This window comes from Hyposmocoma kahamanoa, unplaced genomic scaffold (genome assembly GCF_003589595.1).
Source record: "Hyposmocoma kahamanoa isolate Upper Pololo Valley unplaced genomic scaffold, ASM358959v1 202, whole genome shotgun sequence".
In the NCBI taxonomy this organism is placed as follows: domain Eukaryota; kingdom Metazoa; phylum Arthropoda; class Insecta; order Lepidoptera; family Cosmopterigidae; genus Hyposmocoma; species Hyposmocoma kahamanoa.
The window spans coordinates 4,951,026-4,968,450 of NW_020653726.1; the positions used below are offsets into that span (position 1 = coordinate 4,951,026).

The 17,425-nt window shown below is 36.7% G+C and overlaps 2 protein-coding genes across 2 annotated transcripts in view; one reads left to right on the forward strand and one right to left on the reverse strand.

Moving 5' to 3' along the window:
* Positions 1–4,388: 4,388 nt before the first annotated feature.
* LOC113226954 lies at positions 4,389–6,941 on the forward strand. The gene has a single exon (XM_026459770.1). It carries the CDS (start codon positions 4,828–4,830, stop codon positions 6,814–6,816), a length of 1,989 nt encoding a protein of 662 aa, XP_026315555.1. The 5' UTR covers positions 4,389–4,827; the 3' UTR covers positions 6,817–6,941.
* Positions 6,942–7,900: 959 nt separating this feature from the next.
* The window catches only part of LOC113227088 (putative fatty acyl-CoA reductase CG5065), a 29,341-nt gene continuing 19,816 nt past the window's right edge, over positions 7,901–17,425 (reverse strand). The window contains exons 6-10 of the mRNA XM_026459961.1: positions 13,891–13,992; positions 12,551–12,743; positions 12,305–12,420; positions 9,165–9,303; positions 7,901–8,144 (exon numbers count right to left, since the gene is read on the reverse strand). Of these exons, the coding sequence (XP_026315746.1) occupies positions 7,901–8,144; positions 9,165–9,303; positions 12,305–12,420; positions 12,551–12,743; positions 13,891–13,992 (794 nt within the window). The remainder of the gene's footprint in view (positions 8,145–9,164; positions 9,304–12,304; positions 12,421–12,550; positions 12,744–13,890; positions 13,993–17,425) is intronic.

Below are 17,425 nucleotides of genomic sequence, written 5' to 3' on the forward strand. Positions count from 1 at the left end.
AACTGTACTCAGACAACATAGGTCTTTAAAATACGATCTAAATATTTCAAGAGGAGAAGGAAAGAAATTGTGTTACAAGTACCTAAAGTAAATACAGCATTTGCAAACAGACAATTCAACAAACGATCGGCCTTTTTGTATAATTTAATTAATAAGAAATTAGAAACATACGCCAAAAGATATAGAGACTGCAAGAAAGTTATATCAAAATGACTACAGTTGAAATCGTACGAGGAAACCGAAGATCTATTAAAACACTTGCTTTAAAAACTCTACTTTCCTAAACTCTACTTATCTATGACAACAGGTTAGCGCACGCACGCACGAGCCTATATAGGACTTCCACTGTTATTTAACACTTCGGAAATATAGAAATTAGTGAAAGAATTATAAGGTAAGTCAAGCTCGTAATTGGATCTCTCCTCACTCGTGAGCCGGCCTTGTTGTCTTTATGAGTACCTATATAGATTGCGCTATGATTGCACCTTAATGTGTTATGTCATCAATTATAATGTTAAACAATAAGAGCCTATTACATTAGACTTATGCCAATTAGTAATAATAAATAATGAAGTCCGTGTAATGTCGGCTTCCCACGGGCCGTAGTTGCCGCGCCACGACGTGAGAAGTGTGCTGTCCATCGCAACCCGTGAACTCACGGGCCGTGAGAAGTCGCCTTGGGTTGAAAAGGGGAAGAGACATTTTTTTAAATGACAATAGAAAACAGAAGGGAAAACGTTTAGACATCCTACTGCGTAGTGTTGAATTAATAAAAGTTATAATTAAGGGCAAGGAAGTTACAAGGGAAAAGAAGGAGAGGAACAACGACAATAGCGTACAGTGAACAAATAAAGAAAAACGTCAAGGTGAGCAACTATAATGTGGTCAAGACTCTAGCGACAAGCCACAATTAACCAATCCCATTTCATGATCATCATTATTCTAGGGAATGATAATGATTATGAAGTGGTATTGGCTAAATCCCTGGGATACAGGGCATTTAAAGACTGAAAACTCTACAAGGAATAGTAAGGAATGCTAACAGACTCGGTATAGTTTCAACGGAAACAAAGATAATTTTGGGATCGAACTCAGAACCCCCTCATCCAGTGTCACAGTCAAATATGTTGAGCTACCGAAATCGTCGTTTAGAGTGATGACATGTCAATTATACAAAATTTTGACTTTTTGATTTTATAACGGCAATTGATTCTGCTGCTTATAAGAGTAGCAGTCAAGCTCCTCGTGAAAGAGTTCGTCCAGAGTAGTATCGCCTATTTCTGCCAACAAGCAGTAATATCAGCATTACTGTGCTCCGGTTTTGAAAGGTAAGGGTGCTGATAAAATTATAGGCACATGGGACTTGTCAACTTATGTCTCAGGGTGGCTGGCGCAGTGGTAGTGCCCCTCAGATCTTTGCGATTTAAAGCTCTGAGTGACACGGTAAGTGTTATGGACAGGCGTGTAGCTTACCATCAGGCGCATGACTTGTTCGTCCCGTCACTTGATGTTATAAAAAACAAAAAAAACAAAAGACTCTTGGGTAGTAACTGGGTACTGGAAGGGACATTACAAAAATCCTAGGAAAGTTGTATGTCAATTGCTTTGTTCCTATTTAAAAAAGTGATTTGTTTATTAATTATATTATTACCTTATATTGTACAGCCGTGGTAGCCAATGGCTTGACTTGCCGCCTCGTAAGTAGAGGCCGTAGGTTCGAATCCGGGCTCGCACTTCTGAGTTTCTTGGAATTTATATGCGAAATATTAATTTGAAATTTACCATGAGCTTTTCGGTGTAGGAAAACATCATGATGAAACCTGCACATCGAAGAATGTTCATAGCCCTCGGAAAACGTGTGAAAACCCGCATTAGGCCAGTATATAGCGGACTCTGGCCTAAACTCTCGCCTGAGAGGAGGCCCGTGCCATGGAGTGGCACGTATAAATGGGTCGATGATGATGATATTGTACAGGTTAATAACAATACACGCCCGAACACATAATTCGACCTCGAAGCTTAAACAATGTTTGATTGTTGTAATTATTAATACAAAGATCGAACACTCAGAAAAAATTCCTTCGTTCCGGCCGGATTCGAACCGACGTCTTCTAGCTTACCGTGCCAGATGCTAGACCAAGTAAGCCGTAAGTGAAATTTCGGATCGAAGGAATTTTTTCTGAGTGTTCGATCTTTGTATTAATAATTATAACAAACTAGTGGAATAATTTCACAAAAAATAATTGAATATCAATTCAATAAAAATTTAAAATACAGTGAATAGCGACATCTCTCGCCAGGGCTGGTAACTGTAAAGATATCTAATTGGGTGATGAAACTTTCATAGATTTCTCATAGATGGCGCTACGACTAAAAAGTCGTTGAAAAAACCAAATACAAACGACACAACGCAAGCACATAGAAAAATTCGTGAGGTCCGCTGGTTCGTTCCGTAGCTTAGTTGGCATAGCGTCTGGCATGGTAAGCTAGAAGACGTCGATTCGAATCCGGCCGGATCGAAGGAATTTTTTCTAAGTGTTCTTTGTGTTAATAATTATAACAAACTAGTGGTATAATTTAACAAAAAATAATTGAATTTCAATTCAATGAAGATTTAAAATCTTTGATTGATCAAAAACTGTTACTAAACGTCATTTCCAAAAGTCCTTGTCGAAAATTTTAATTTGCAAAACAGGGGAAAGCTGTTCCTTCGATGATAATAATAAAATATAAGTATAAAAGAGAGGAGTGTTTGTGTACTGTAATTAGTATAATTCTCATTTTGTTAAACTTTTCGGTGTTTCACCGGTATATTGGATAATTGTCCTTTTTAGAGCGGTTACTCACGGTGACTTAACTGCCTCCGTGGCCGAACGGTTACCATACCGGACTGCCACGCAGAGGTCCCCTGGTTCGATTCCCGGGCCGGGAGAAATATTTGTATGGCCTACATTTATTTCTCTCGTGAGTTTGGGTGTAATTTGTGGTTGTCTATGTGTGTAATTTGTGGTTGTCTATGTGTGTGTCCATGGCACCCGCGACACAGGGTTTCCCTAGTGCGGGGCTATCTTGAGTGTGTGCGTGTGTGCGTTATTACTTTCAGCAGCGATAAATGCAAAAGCGATGCAGTCGCTAATCGTCTACCTTTACACACGAACGCGATTTTAAGCAGCGATGCAAATCGCGCGTTTGTGTTGATGCAGTCGCGCGTTTGTATCGATGCACTCGCGCGTTTGTATCGATGCAGTCCTGCGTTTGCATCGATGCAATCGCCTATAAATCGCAAGTGTACGCGCGTTTGCATCGCTGATAAACGTCACCGTGTGCAACCACTGTTAGGGTTCCACAATCAAGAACAAGGAACTTTTTGTTGTCTGTCTGCACTTTTTTACACAAATTGGGGTGAAATTGGTGTATATTATTAATCCAATATTCTTTTAAATATCATTGCAAAAAAAACGAAATCGGAATATAACTTGTAAATACAGCTTCATCAAATCATTTTCAATACAAATTATACTCTGTACAGGATCTTCATCACTTCATGTTTGGCAAAGTTTAAACTCAACACCATACGTTTACGATAACAAAAGTCCAAACTCCAAAGTGTGAAGTTTGATATGCTCTCGACTGTACCATTATAAATCGTCGCCATATGACGACGCTGCTGTACAGTCAAGAGCACATCAAGCTTGACGCTTTGTACTTTAGACCGTTCTTATCGTAAGCGGCATAAGGTTGGATTTAAGTCTTAAGTATCAAGCTTGACATGCTCTTGACCCTGTACCTGTCGCGACTGCATTACTCCACGAAGTGTGAGGAAATAGTGCAATACATCAGACTAAAAACCAAATACATCCAGAGGGTCGAGCGGGATATTATATTATAATATGTATATTAGTTCTTAAGGTATATATTATATGAGTCATATTGCCAGATTTAAATGAATAAATAAAAAGAAACAAATACTTAGGAGACATTCACACAAAAGCAGGTTTTAATATGCATAAGCAAATATTATAAAGATGCCACTTAGTCAAATGATGTAGCGGCTACCAAACCCTATTATCGACGTGTCCGACACACTCTTCACCTTTTTTTTTGTTTTTTACAATATCTTTATGCTTACTCCTACATGGTTTTCAGTGAATTAAAAGAAATATCCAATCTTGTATATCGGATTACGTTTTAATGTATCGTAGCAACATATTACGATTGTATGCAATTTGTACCATTTCTTAACGGTAGTACGCAATTTAAAATCAATTTATGATCGCTTGTTAAAAGGACCGTTAAAATTTCTATTCGACGTCCAATAGTTAATAGAGCTCTGGCTATGTATTAGCGTCCTGCAAACGTAATAATTAACGAAGACTTTCTAGTTACAGAAGAGTTTAGTGCAAAACATACCCGAATGACTAATACAAGAATAGCTGAAGAAAATGAATATTAACTAAAAACTATATTGTGAATTGGAATTGGGTTACAGTCTCGTTATTTACTCGGCGCAACCAATAAATTTTAAAAGTGCTTGAAGTTATAACAAGGTCACATTGACCCAACTTTGAATACTCTGTAGAAACAGCAGTTGCTAATAGAAGGATGGCTAAACAGTGGCGTAATAGCGTGGTCGATTGGACGTATTTATGTATACCCATGAAATTTCCGATTTCCATACTCCGAGAAGTAATCATTAAAGAAAACGACTACAATTCAGTATTAATAGTACCGTGAGAGTGTTCATGTCTTTCTGATATAGATAGGACGTGTGCCAATGGCTATGGTCATAAAGTGATTATAAAGGTAAACTTAAATAGATATTACAAGATGGAATACACGCGCTTAAGTAACCAAGAGGAAGATGATCTGATTTCTCCACGGATCGCGAATCGCTCACGGTATCTTCTCTTAGTAACTCTTATTTTTGGAGGCAGTTTCTTCCTCTTTTTTCTCAACAACTACACAAGTGACATCACATACTACAGAAAAGAGTCCATATTTAATCAGCGTATTGTTGATAATGACGAGTTTTTTGATATCAATACCGAGGGATGTATTATACCTGTCATGAAACCTCTAGATGAATCCATTATTGAGTTTGTTAAATATCCCAAAGAATTACCACCGTGTCCTAATTCTAATTATCCTCTAACTGAACATAATTATACTCACTTATGGATAAACAAAAATAACGAAACCCTATTACATTACAAAATAAACAATCAAGAACATCTTACTTGTTGCTACAAATCATTTTACCGACCAAAAGCCGTTAAAGATGTATACTCGCATAATATCGATGACCGGATAGTTTACAACAAATGTGTCAGATTTTCCGATGTAATAAAAGTTCTCAGTGATGAGTTTGTTGCAGTCGAGTGTTTTTATGGTGAAAAAACAGTGTACAAACAGTATTATATATTCGCACCTAAAAAAAAAATTATCTTGCACGATAAAGCAGTAGAAATCCCTGAAAATAAGTCCGCTTACAATGTTATAATTTTAGGAATTGATAACGTGTCAAGAATGAATTTTCATCGTACCATGCCTAAAACTCTACACTATCTTTTAGACAACGGTGCTATAGAGCTAATGGGTTATAATAAAGTAGGTGACAACTCATACCCAAATCTAGTAGCCTTACTATTAGGCCACAATGCGGTAGAAGTTAAACAGATTTGTCAGCCGTTCGATCACGTTCCATTTGATGAATGTCCATTTCTTTGGCATTGGTATAAAGAGGCTGGTTATTATACAGCATTTGGTGAAGACATCTCCTCCCTTGGGACATTTAATTATCTTAGCGATGGCTTTGTGAGAATACCTACCGACTATTACATGCACCCATTCTTGTATGAGGCTGAGAAGAAAGTTGGTACTAATAAACAACTTAATTCAAAGGTATGTATGAGCGATAAATATTCATACAAGGTTCTTTTGGATTACGTTGAACGTTTAACAGTCACACTAAACCATTCTAAAATGTTCGCTTTCTTCTGGGAAATCACTATGAGCCATGATTATTTAAACTATCCAATGATTATGGATGATAATTACTTAGAGTTTTTAAAGAGACTGGAAGTAAATAAATATTTAGATAAATCGATATTTATTGTAATGAGCGATCATGGAATGCGATGGGGTTCAATACGATCAACGAAACAAGGAAGATTAGAGGAACTTTTACCTTTCGTATTTATATTAACGCCACCTTCATTTAAGAATACTTATCGAGATGCCTTTACGAACTTGATGATTAATAGTCGGCGTCTTGCTACCCCATTTGATATGCATGAAACATTGTTAGATCTTATTGATTTAGATAAAATTAAGGATAAAAAGATTGCATTACGAACAAAAGAGTCATATGCGACAGAAAGAGGTATTAGCTTATTTCTGCCCGTACCAACAAATCGCACATGTAAAGCGGCTGGAATATCGGATCATTGGTGTTCTTGTCATATCAGTAAACAAATTTCTCCGTTGAAACCAAAAGTGAAAGAGGCCGCTAATCAATTGGTATCGCAAATTAATCATTCTTTGAAGGATCATCCACGTTGTGCAAATTTATCACAAGTCGATATTTTAAGTGCTTCAAAAATGGTTACCGTTACAAAAGATAAAACAGACAAAGATTGGACAGAATATTTAGTTGTTGTAAAAACTGAACCGGGCGACGGAGTATTCGAAGCTACACTGAGAAATACAAATGGCAATTGGTCATTGAAAGGTACAGCGAGTCGTCTCAATTTATATGGAAATCAAAGCTGGTGTGTTGACAAAGCTCATCTAAAATTGTATTGTTTCTGTATTTAAAACTAGATTTAGTTTATGTTGCTTTACGTAGATTGTATACATTTTGTGCCATTGAAATAAATATTTGTAAAAGAAATAATTGAAATAGGTTCTTTTTTTGTTTTGTGCCTAATGTTAGCTATACCACAGATTACTTAGTAGTTATTGGCTACACTATTTAAAATTTATTTATAAAATCAGGAATGCAAAGGGTGCGTACAGATCTGGCGAATGCGACTTTTTGCGAAAGAATCGCGAACTGCACACTAGCATTACGTAGTGCGATCTGTAGTGCGATTCGCGTAAGTTCAAGTTATTAAAATATCGTTGAAGTTACGTAGTCGTTCGATCGAAGTCATGTCCAAAATGGGTATTCACGTATCACTTGAACGAGTAGAATCGAAACGTGAGGACTAATGAACGACATCTTGGATTGTGAAAGTTGGCATTTGGTCGTCGAAAGTCTATTGAAAGAAATGTCAAAGTTTTGGCAGAATACGTATGACTTGTCGTTTAGGGCGTTTTAAGTTCGATTCATATACCAGAATACGCCTTAACGACATTTGGATCGAACGACTTTAAAATTGGACTCGTTGACTTCGCTGTCACACGTGAATACGAAAAAGTAGTTTAACGACTAAATCGCTACGATATCGTAACGGTTTAATTACGTGAATCACCCCACAGTTTGCGTTCCGCTCGAGCGCATTATGAGATGTCATTACAGGCGCACTTCATTGCACGCGTGCAGCGCGTGAGCAGCGCGCAAGCAGCGCATTCGCCAGATCTGCACGCACCCTAAGAAAATGCAAACTTAAGAGTACTTACTATAGTTTATTTCTACATAAAGTTCTAAGTTTGTCGTATTTTAACACGTAACATTCACCATTACGCTTACATTCTGAGAGACAGACATAAGATGTATATTTTTGTATATTATATTATTATTTTGTAATAATGTAATATGCTAAGAATACAAATAAATAAGGTACATAATAAATATATATAATTTATATATATTTCATAAATAAAATATAAATATTGTGTAAAAATACCGTAGTGATAATTTTCAAAAAGCATTTGTGTTAATGCTTTTTTAAAAGTATCAGGAAGATATTTTTTGAACTGGAGTTCGGTCTAGAAGATTTTTTTTAAGCCCCAACACAGCATTTTCAAAGTAACAGTCCCATTTTATGTTTTCCACGTCAAAGTTGAACATCTTTTGGTCGCTTTTATTCATTGTGCTGTACAAGTCTTTGACGTTGCGATCTATGAATATAAACTGGTTAAGGGCGAAGAATCCAAGCGCAAATACAAGGTTGTATAGCTTGCGGTGCATTTCAATCATGCTGAAAGGAAATTGAATACATTATCAAAACAAAAAACCTTTTGTAACCTTAATGTATATTTGAATAAGCTTTGTTCATAGTACATGAACTAATTACGATGTAATGAACGCGTTGCCTCTAGCTAAGAGACAATGCCCTTGTCGGTATGACACTTTTCATATTTCATTTTGTGGCTAAATTTGTTATGACCAACGACTTCAATCTATAGACAAGAAATTCACAGCAACTAAATGTTCCCAACAACACACTATCAATAGTGAGAGTGTTTTCTTTTAGTGTTCAATTTTGTCAAAGAGTATCAGTACCGTAGTACCGTGGACAGACGTGACAGTTTATCCCTATATTTAAATGGGCTGGGCAGGCAGATAATATTCAGTGTTTATCAATGATATTGATCCATAGTTGGGGAATTGACGTAAAGCTCCTGGCAAAGTCCCTAATAGTTGCATAATACATTTCATTTTGCTTCGACCTAGGGGCTTTCCGCTTACTATTTATTATTATTAGGCTACTTAAAAGAAAAACACATTAAGTAAAAGAGAAAATACAGTAAAGTTGTTGATATTACTGATGTTATGACATTGACCTTTTGTTTGCGGAAAGATAAAGATCTTTAGACCATGCAGCCTAGTCTTTTTTATATTTTTTAAATTGATATAATATGGTAACCATAGTAACTATTTTATACATATTATCCCTACTTTCTAATTGTGTTGTCAGCATACTCTTTTGCTTATTAATCTAAGATATTGAAGTGTAGTGATTTCACTGCACATCAGTGAAACAGCGTGTGTATGGAACGTCGCATCTAGATCGTTAGTAAACATAATATATCGTTGGTTAGGACCATTGGTTAAGACACATAAAATATGTTTGCGTTGAATAAATAACATTTACATATTGTTGACGCAACTGTACCGCGAGGCCATTTCTACTTTTCATGGTCTTTCATTAATTTGTAAGAAATATCTTGCTTTTATAAAATATTCAACCATAATCTAATTAATATAAACTACATACCTTGTGCCACGTTTGGTTTTTGTCACACAATCGACAATATGATTCAAGTACATGGGAATCGTATGTACTAAAAAAAATATAATCCAAAATACAATGTAGTTCTTTACGATTAGGAAAAATGGCCTGATCAAGACGTCCTCTGAAAATATTAATGAAAATTACTTTCCATGCTTTACACAATACATGCTTAATATATTGTTAGATATTTTATATGAAGCTGACAAAATAGCGCCTCGCGTAAAAAAAACCGCGAAATAGTTCTGGATTTTTTAGTGTAAGTAATAGATTTTTTTTAAACTCTGACTCCAAACAACGTACTCCAAAAAGTCAATAAAGTCACCCCCTGTAAGCCAACAACTCGTCAAGACCAAAGGAGTTCGATAGTTTGCAGACTGGTTGCAGCATTAGATTATCGTTGTAATGTCATTGGGTTTCCATAGTATAACAAAATTTCAAGTCGATCGGATAAGGGCAGGTAAAATAACATCCACTTTATGACTGAGAGCCCCAGGAAAAGAGGTCTTTTTCCTCGATTGTAGTATATACCTCTATAGTGCAGCTGTTAACTGATGTCTTTTAAACAGCTGAACTATCCCATTGCTAACAACTATCCTGATTAAATTAACCTTCAAATAAAAATCGATGAATTACTTTCTCAAACTCGTATCTTATAAAGAGTGATTATTCAGGAGATGGCAAAACTCTCAATTTATTTAAAGAAGGATGGCGACATCCAGTGCATTATGTGACCCAGTGTTTTTGACGACGTGCATTAAGAATACCTATCAATACTTGTGATTCATAATCAAAGCATCAAAAAAACTAATTGAGTACAGCCTGTAGAAGCTGGGGTTATAAAGTTGATATATGTAGGTTGTGTATATAACATTGTCCTGTATTTCGCTGCAGATGTTAGTTCGTAGTAGCAAAAAACAACAAGTTTTTTCCAACAATAATAAAGAACTTTTTAATTTTTTATTGAATTAATATTCTATTATTTTTTGTAAAATTACTCCACTAGTTTGTTATAATTATTAATACAAAGATCGAACACTCAGAGAAAATCCTTCGATCCGGCCGTATTCGAACCGACGTCTTCTAGCATACCGTGCCAGAAGACGTCGTATCAGGGGGCCTACCACAACCTCTCAAAATAATATTACTTTAACCTTACATTGAGTGTTCGTACCATAAATTATAGTAAGCTAATTATAATGTTAAAACTATGATGTTTTATTGGCAGCTGTGTGACTATTCATTCACGCAGTTTGTGCAATGACGTGACTGTAACATTAAAGTAATATTGCTGTTATGTCAAGTTTAGCAATCTTATAATAGTTACACGGATGCAATGGAAACAATATTATTTTCAGTTTTATTGTCTTAATACTGATTTGTAATGATTAAAAGTTAAGTAAACTTATTTATTTACATACATCTCTTCAATATGTTGTTTATTTTTTATTAAATAGCACATAGGAAATAATTTCTCGTTAAATAGAAATAATTTCTCGTTAAATAGAAATACGCAATGTTTATTTCGTAAAATTATGACAGCGCTATTTATATGCTCCTTGGTGAAACTAACAGTTGACACTAGACTACAATTCCGAATTCACAACGTGACTATCGGGACTCAGCTTATTTTGCTATTTTTCTTCATGGAAATGCGGAAAAATTATTGAAAACAACGTTATTTTAATAGATTTTATTATTACATACTATTCGTTTTTTAACAGTCAAAATTCTCTGAATGTAAATAACATTAAGTACATTTATACTACGATAAGACGATTCGGAACATCAAATAAGAAAGACATGGCACTATATAGTTCACATAGAGTTATCTCTTTCCTATTTTTAGTAAGGAATAGACAATATTGGGAAATCATTCTTTCAATCACTTTTGCAATAATACATTACTTGTATGGCAGTTTCGTCATGGTACGAATATGAGTAATATTATAATAAGCTTACTTTAAGCTTACACTGAAATAAGATTGTTTTTGGAAAGGTTATGGCAGGCCCCCTGGTTTATTCACATTGATATTTTAATTTTTAAGTTTATCACGATGTTTGACTACCATGATATTCAATTAGTTTATAAATATCATGGTGGTCAAACATCGTGACATGCAATAAACTTAAAAATTACAATTATCAAAGCGACGTCTCTAGTCAGCTACTGGTAGCTATAAAGGTACCTAGTTGAGTGAAGAAATAGATTTCTCACAGATCTCACGCTACGACAAAAAGTCGCTAGAAACCAAAAACAAAGATCAAGCAAGAAACAAGCACATAAAAGAATTCGTAAGATCCACTAGTTCGTTCCATGGCTTAATTGGCATAGCGTTTGGCACGGTTTGCAGGAAGACGTTGGTTCGAATCCAGCCGGATCGAAGGAATTTTTTCTAGTTGTTCGATCTGAAGCCGTGGTAGCCTAATGGTTTGACCTACTGTCTCTCAAGCAGAGAGTCGTGGGTTCGAATCCGGGCTCATACCTCTGAGTTTCTCGGAATTCATGTGCGAAATGTAATTTGAAATTTATCATGAGCTTTTCGGTAAAGGAAAACATCGTGATGAAAGCTATACGTTGAAGAAGGTTCACAACCTTCGAAAAACGTTTGTAGTCCCCAACTTGCATTGGGCCAGTGTGGCGGACTATCGCCTAAAACCTCGTCTGAAAGGAGACCCGTGCCCAGCAGTGGGACATATAAATGGGTTGATGATGATGATGATGATAATGTTCGATCGTAGTATTAATAATTATTGGAATTTTATTTTATTTCGTCGAAGCTCAGGTTATAGCGCTATTTTTAATTTAAATAATCTTAGTACGTGATTCGTGTCATCTTGAATACGTCCTTGGTTGATATTTGATGAAATAATGTGATATATTATTATTAAGAAAAAGGTGGAACAATACAAAGAGAAATTCTTTCTATCTGACTGTACTCGTACCAGCGCCGCTCTTATCAACTGAGCTACAGACTGACCAGCAGATCTTACGAATTTCTTTATGTTCTTGTTGCAGATTTTCGTACTGGCTTTGACGGCTTTTTTGCCATGATCATGAATATCATGGTAGTAGAAATATCATAACATTCAATAAAATAAATATTATAAAGTGATGAACTTACGTTTGACATGTTTTTTGCTATACTTCATATTCATCTCAAGCAAGTCCCCGACTTGAATAGGGTTTCTCGTACCTGAACAGCAGTTGAACACTTTCACCTCTTTTTCATGGACGTTGCTAAACAAATTAGGTAAAGCGATTTGTATCGGAGCAATACTTCGTAATTTCTTTTCTGTCGGCGTCAACGTCTTTATCGAGGGATCTTATTGGAGCAAAGTAGTAAGTAATAATCATAAGGTCATCTTACCGTCTCCTATGAACGTCCCATGCAACAGCTATTGTAAGATTAGCGACGTAGTCGACGGGAATTACGTCGACTACTGCGTTACGATCGGCCTTCCAGCAATGAAGCTGGCCTATGGATTGTCTGCCTAAAATGTTGTTCAAGCCCTTCCAGCCATTGATCCATCCGGGAATAGGCTCAGATTCTGCTCCTAATACTGTAAATAGAATAAACCACGGTTATACCACCATATCATTGTATGTATTGTTATACACATTCAAATATATGTATAAACAATGGCTGCTGGAACTACAGAAGAGTTCGTGCTGTTGGTTAAAGGTAATGTAGGTTCCGCTAGGTTAATAGAATAAATAAAAGTATAATTATAATTAATAATATTCAATTAAATTTTATTCTCTGCCTATTCTATTCTAGGCATGTAGTAAAACTTTTTACTCTTATTGCTGCATGGTCGGTGCGTGTATCATTTGTAGTTTGGTATAAAAATTTTAATTGGAATTCATATATGTATAATAGTGTATAATTGCAGTGAGTGAGGTGCTTTCTTAATTATATATTTAATTAGAAACTGCAAGTGCGGTGTCTACAGCGATAAATATACTTCACTTGTAGTTTTGCATTATATACAAGGTGAAACCTGAAAAACCAGCAAATTGCTGAGGCTGTTACCATTTCTTTAATACAGCCAATTATTTTAAGCCGCTATTTTAAGTTATTTGTGTATCGTTGTAGTGTTGATGAATAAAATCTTTATATTTTTATTATTTGTACATGTAGTATGTGTAATACGCGTCGGGGTTCGCAACGTCGTGTCTTGAATGGCGCGCATGTTACATGTGTAGAGTTGCCAGTAGGCAACAACTTCAGGAAGTCCGTGCGGGGCTATGAGTGTGTGCGTTATTATTATTATTATTGTTATAATTCTGGTTTGTGCATGGGAAATGTTTGCCATCGTGGTGAAAGGATTTGTTTGTCGGCGTAAGGTATTCGTTGATTTTGAGATGAACTAGGAATGTGATTCGTGCATAATTGCGGAGTGGCTCTTTTCACGCACCCCGTAGTGGTGACCGTAGTGGTCAATGGTAATTGGTCTGGCATACTTACATAGCTACATCTTCTATCTATTCTTCTACCTAGTGGTCTTCATTTTTATTATCAGTAAAAAAGATGACCACTATAAGTAGGAGTCTCTTGTAGATTATGAGGTGTAGCCTTCTACAAATGGCTGGTTAGCTGTAGAAAATGATTGGCTAAAATCGTCTCTGAATACCTTAATGAAGAGCATAAAAAAACACAAATGATACTACGAATAAAAGGGCATATAAATTATATCAAAGACATACTTATTGAAGGTCGTACTATGACAGCAGGAATTGCACCGATTTCGTTAGCAATCAAATTTTCCGTTAATGCCTTAGTGTATGTATACGTGTTGGGTCTACCATCTGAAATAAATAAAACACAAGTGGTTATAATAGTTATGACAAATTCATCTTTTTATTTTATGATCTCAAAACGAGTGTGTCAAACGTAATCTTAATAAGATTATAGCTAGCTTATAGAAGAACGACTAACGTCAGCCGATTAGATACAAACAAATTTATATCCTAGAGAGCTTTATAGAGTATAAAAAAAAACAACTGCCAGTACTTAAAAGTACTTTCTCATAAAGACAAAAGGTTAAGATTACTTGATAATAATATTTATATGGCATTAAATAAATTACGAAAAATTCTATATATATATGTATATATATATATGTCTATATATATAATGTGCTTAATAAACGAAACAAAAACGAAACAGAAATTGGCGTAATACTTATTTATAAATTTTTTATTTTTTTATTTTTAACTGCGTCTGTGATCGAACGAATATCATGCTGGACTGCCACGCGAAGGTTCCGGGTTCGATTCCCGGATCGGCCGAAATTTTTGAATTTTGTATTATGGCCTACATTTATTTCTTTTGTGAGTTTGGGTGTAATTTGTTGTTGTCCATGTTTATGGCCATGGCACCCGCGATACAGAGTTTCCTTGTGCGGGGCTAAGAGTGTGTACGTTATTGCGTCATTATTATTATTATGAAGTCTGTACAAATCCGGCCCACACTCAATGGCAATTTAAATTTATAATAGCATACCAAATGAGATAAAAAACCAAGAAAAATTATCGACATTTACCGCCCATCTGAAAAAGTATCTTTTTAATAGCGCATTTTATAAATTAGACGAAATATTTAATGAAAGTTAAGTGCCATTTTCCTAGTCATTAAATAGATTAATAAATAATAAAGAATTAATAAAAGAGATTAATAAAGAATAGGTCGTAAATAATAAATACTTAAATGTTATTTAATTTTACGTTATAAGAAAATAGTTATTAGCTATAATTTGTAGAGATATTTATATTTGTAATTGAGAAGTCTAGACTATCTAGCCTATACGTAAAACCTGGGTTAAGGAGCCAGTAAAACATGTGTTCGCACTACGATATTTATTTGACGACTGAGCAACAAAATACATGACCTACCCACATAGCATTTATAATAATCTTACTCTCCAATACATACATCACACCTCCCCACTTAAATCACTACATACATTATAAGAAACATAACATAAAAAATTACAAAGTATATAATTTAGGTATACAATACATACGTTACATACACGACACATTCTGTAATACTTACTTTAAATATAGTTTAAGCTTGTTGTACATTTGACAACCATATAAATCAGTACACAACCCTTAATTTTAACAAAATGTAAACTTATCCTAAACTAATAATTTATGCCGTATCTTAACACTGGCTTAATCACCCGCTTGGGACGGGTCTCCGGAGACTCGGGCGTCGAGGGTAGAGAGGAGCACGAAGAGCCAGAATCGTCTAACCGAGCGTCAACCACACGCCCTTCGCTCACAGTCTCGTGCTCTCTTCCACCCTCATTAGCAACCTCCTCACCCACGCCGTCCAGCGACGGAGCTCCAATATCTTTCTTATCATTATTTTGAATGACATCTTTAGGACATGGTACACCGGACAACCGAGATTTGCGCCTAATCTGATCGATATGTCTACTTAAAAGTCGACCGTCACCGCTTTCTAAAATGTATCTCCGAGAGCCCTCACTATTGACTACCGTACCATTCAGCCATTTGTCGGAGCCGCCGTAGCTTCTAGCGGCTACTTGGTCCCCGGGTGCGAGCGTTCGCAGCACACCCCCTGCATGAGCCACCTGTCGCGACTGCGCGTCGAGAACGCAGTCCTCGCGGGCGCGCTCGCTGCGCAAGAGATCTAATCGAGACCGCAGAGACCGTCGCTGCAGTAGCATTGCGGGACTTTCTCCGGTACTACTGTGGACGCTATTTCTGTAAGATAACAAGAATGTTTGTAGGGCTGCGTCGACGTCGGTAGACTCCCTCATGGCCTTTTTAATAAATCGTTTACAAAGTTTCACGGCGTTTTCCGCGGCCCAGTTCGACGCTGGATGGTACACCGGAGAGAATGATTGCCGAATACCGTTCTTTTTTAGAAAGTCCCTAAACTCTGCACTCGTAAATGGCGGGCCCTGATCGGATACTATTTCGGTTGGCAGCCCAAAACGAGCAAATGTAGCTCTAAGAGCTTTAATTACGAACGATGCATTTGTCCTAGGCATATCGAAAACTTCTAGCCATTTAGAACTGGAATCTATTAAAACCATAAACGTTTTGCCATTCATAGGGCCTAGGAAATCAATATGGAGTCTACTCCACGGGCGCACATCATATGGCCAGGGCCGCGGGGGCGCGCGCGGCGGCGCCTCCGCCTCTGCCGCGCAAGTGTCGCATTGCCGGCACACCGCTTCCACATCACTGTCCACTCCCGGCCACCATACATAACTCCTAGCCAACGACTTGGTTTTTACAATACCCATATGACTTGCATGGAGTTGATTTAAAACGGTATTTCGCAAGGCCGTTCGAATAATTAATCTATAACCCCACATTAAACATCCTCGATCTATATACAGTTCGTTCCGTTTATTAAAATATGGCTTTAACTCCTCTGTACATGTATGTGGCCAACCAGATTGAACGTAGAATATAACGCGGCTCAAAAGAGAATCTTTAGAAGTAGCTAACCGCACATTATCATTAGTCACGGGCAGGAATTGTTCTACAAAATGAATGTACGTAGTCTCTTTACCTACAGTACCGACGGAACCGGTTTGCGGCAACCGTGATATGGCGTCCGCGCAGTTTTTATGGGATGAAACATGTTCGATCTCGTAACTATAACCAGATAACAATACCGCCCACCTTTGCAAACGCGATGCCGCCATAGTCGGTATACCTGATTTATTACCAAAAATATATGTTAATGGCTTATGATCCGTTCTTAACGTGAATTGTCGACCGTATAAGTATTGGTGGAATTTTCTTATTCCATAAATAATACCCAATGCTTCCCGATCAATCTGGGCATAGGCTCGCTCCGCGGGTGCGAGAGACCGCGATGCATATGCGATAGGTCTCTCTCCGTCGGGCGTTACGTGCGATATGATGGCACCTATCCCGACGCTGCTCGCGTCTGCCGTCAACACGAGAGGTAAATATGGGGAGTAATGGACTAAAACCTCACTGGAGCTTAATTGCTTCTTAATGTACATAAAAGACGTTTCACATTCCTTGGTCCACACAAACTTAACATTGGCTCTAAGCAGTTCATATAGTGGCGCTAAAATCGTACTAACATTTTTTATGAACTTCGCGTAGTACATAACCATTCCTATAAAAGACCTAAGTTCAGATACGGTAGTCGGTGCGGGTGTATTCACAATAGCATCGACCTTCTCTGAACACGTTTGTATGCCGTGTTTACTTATAACGT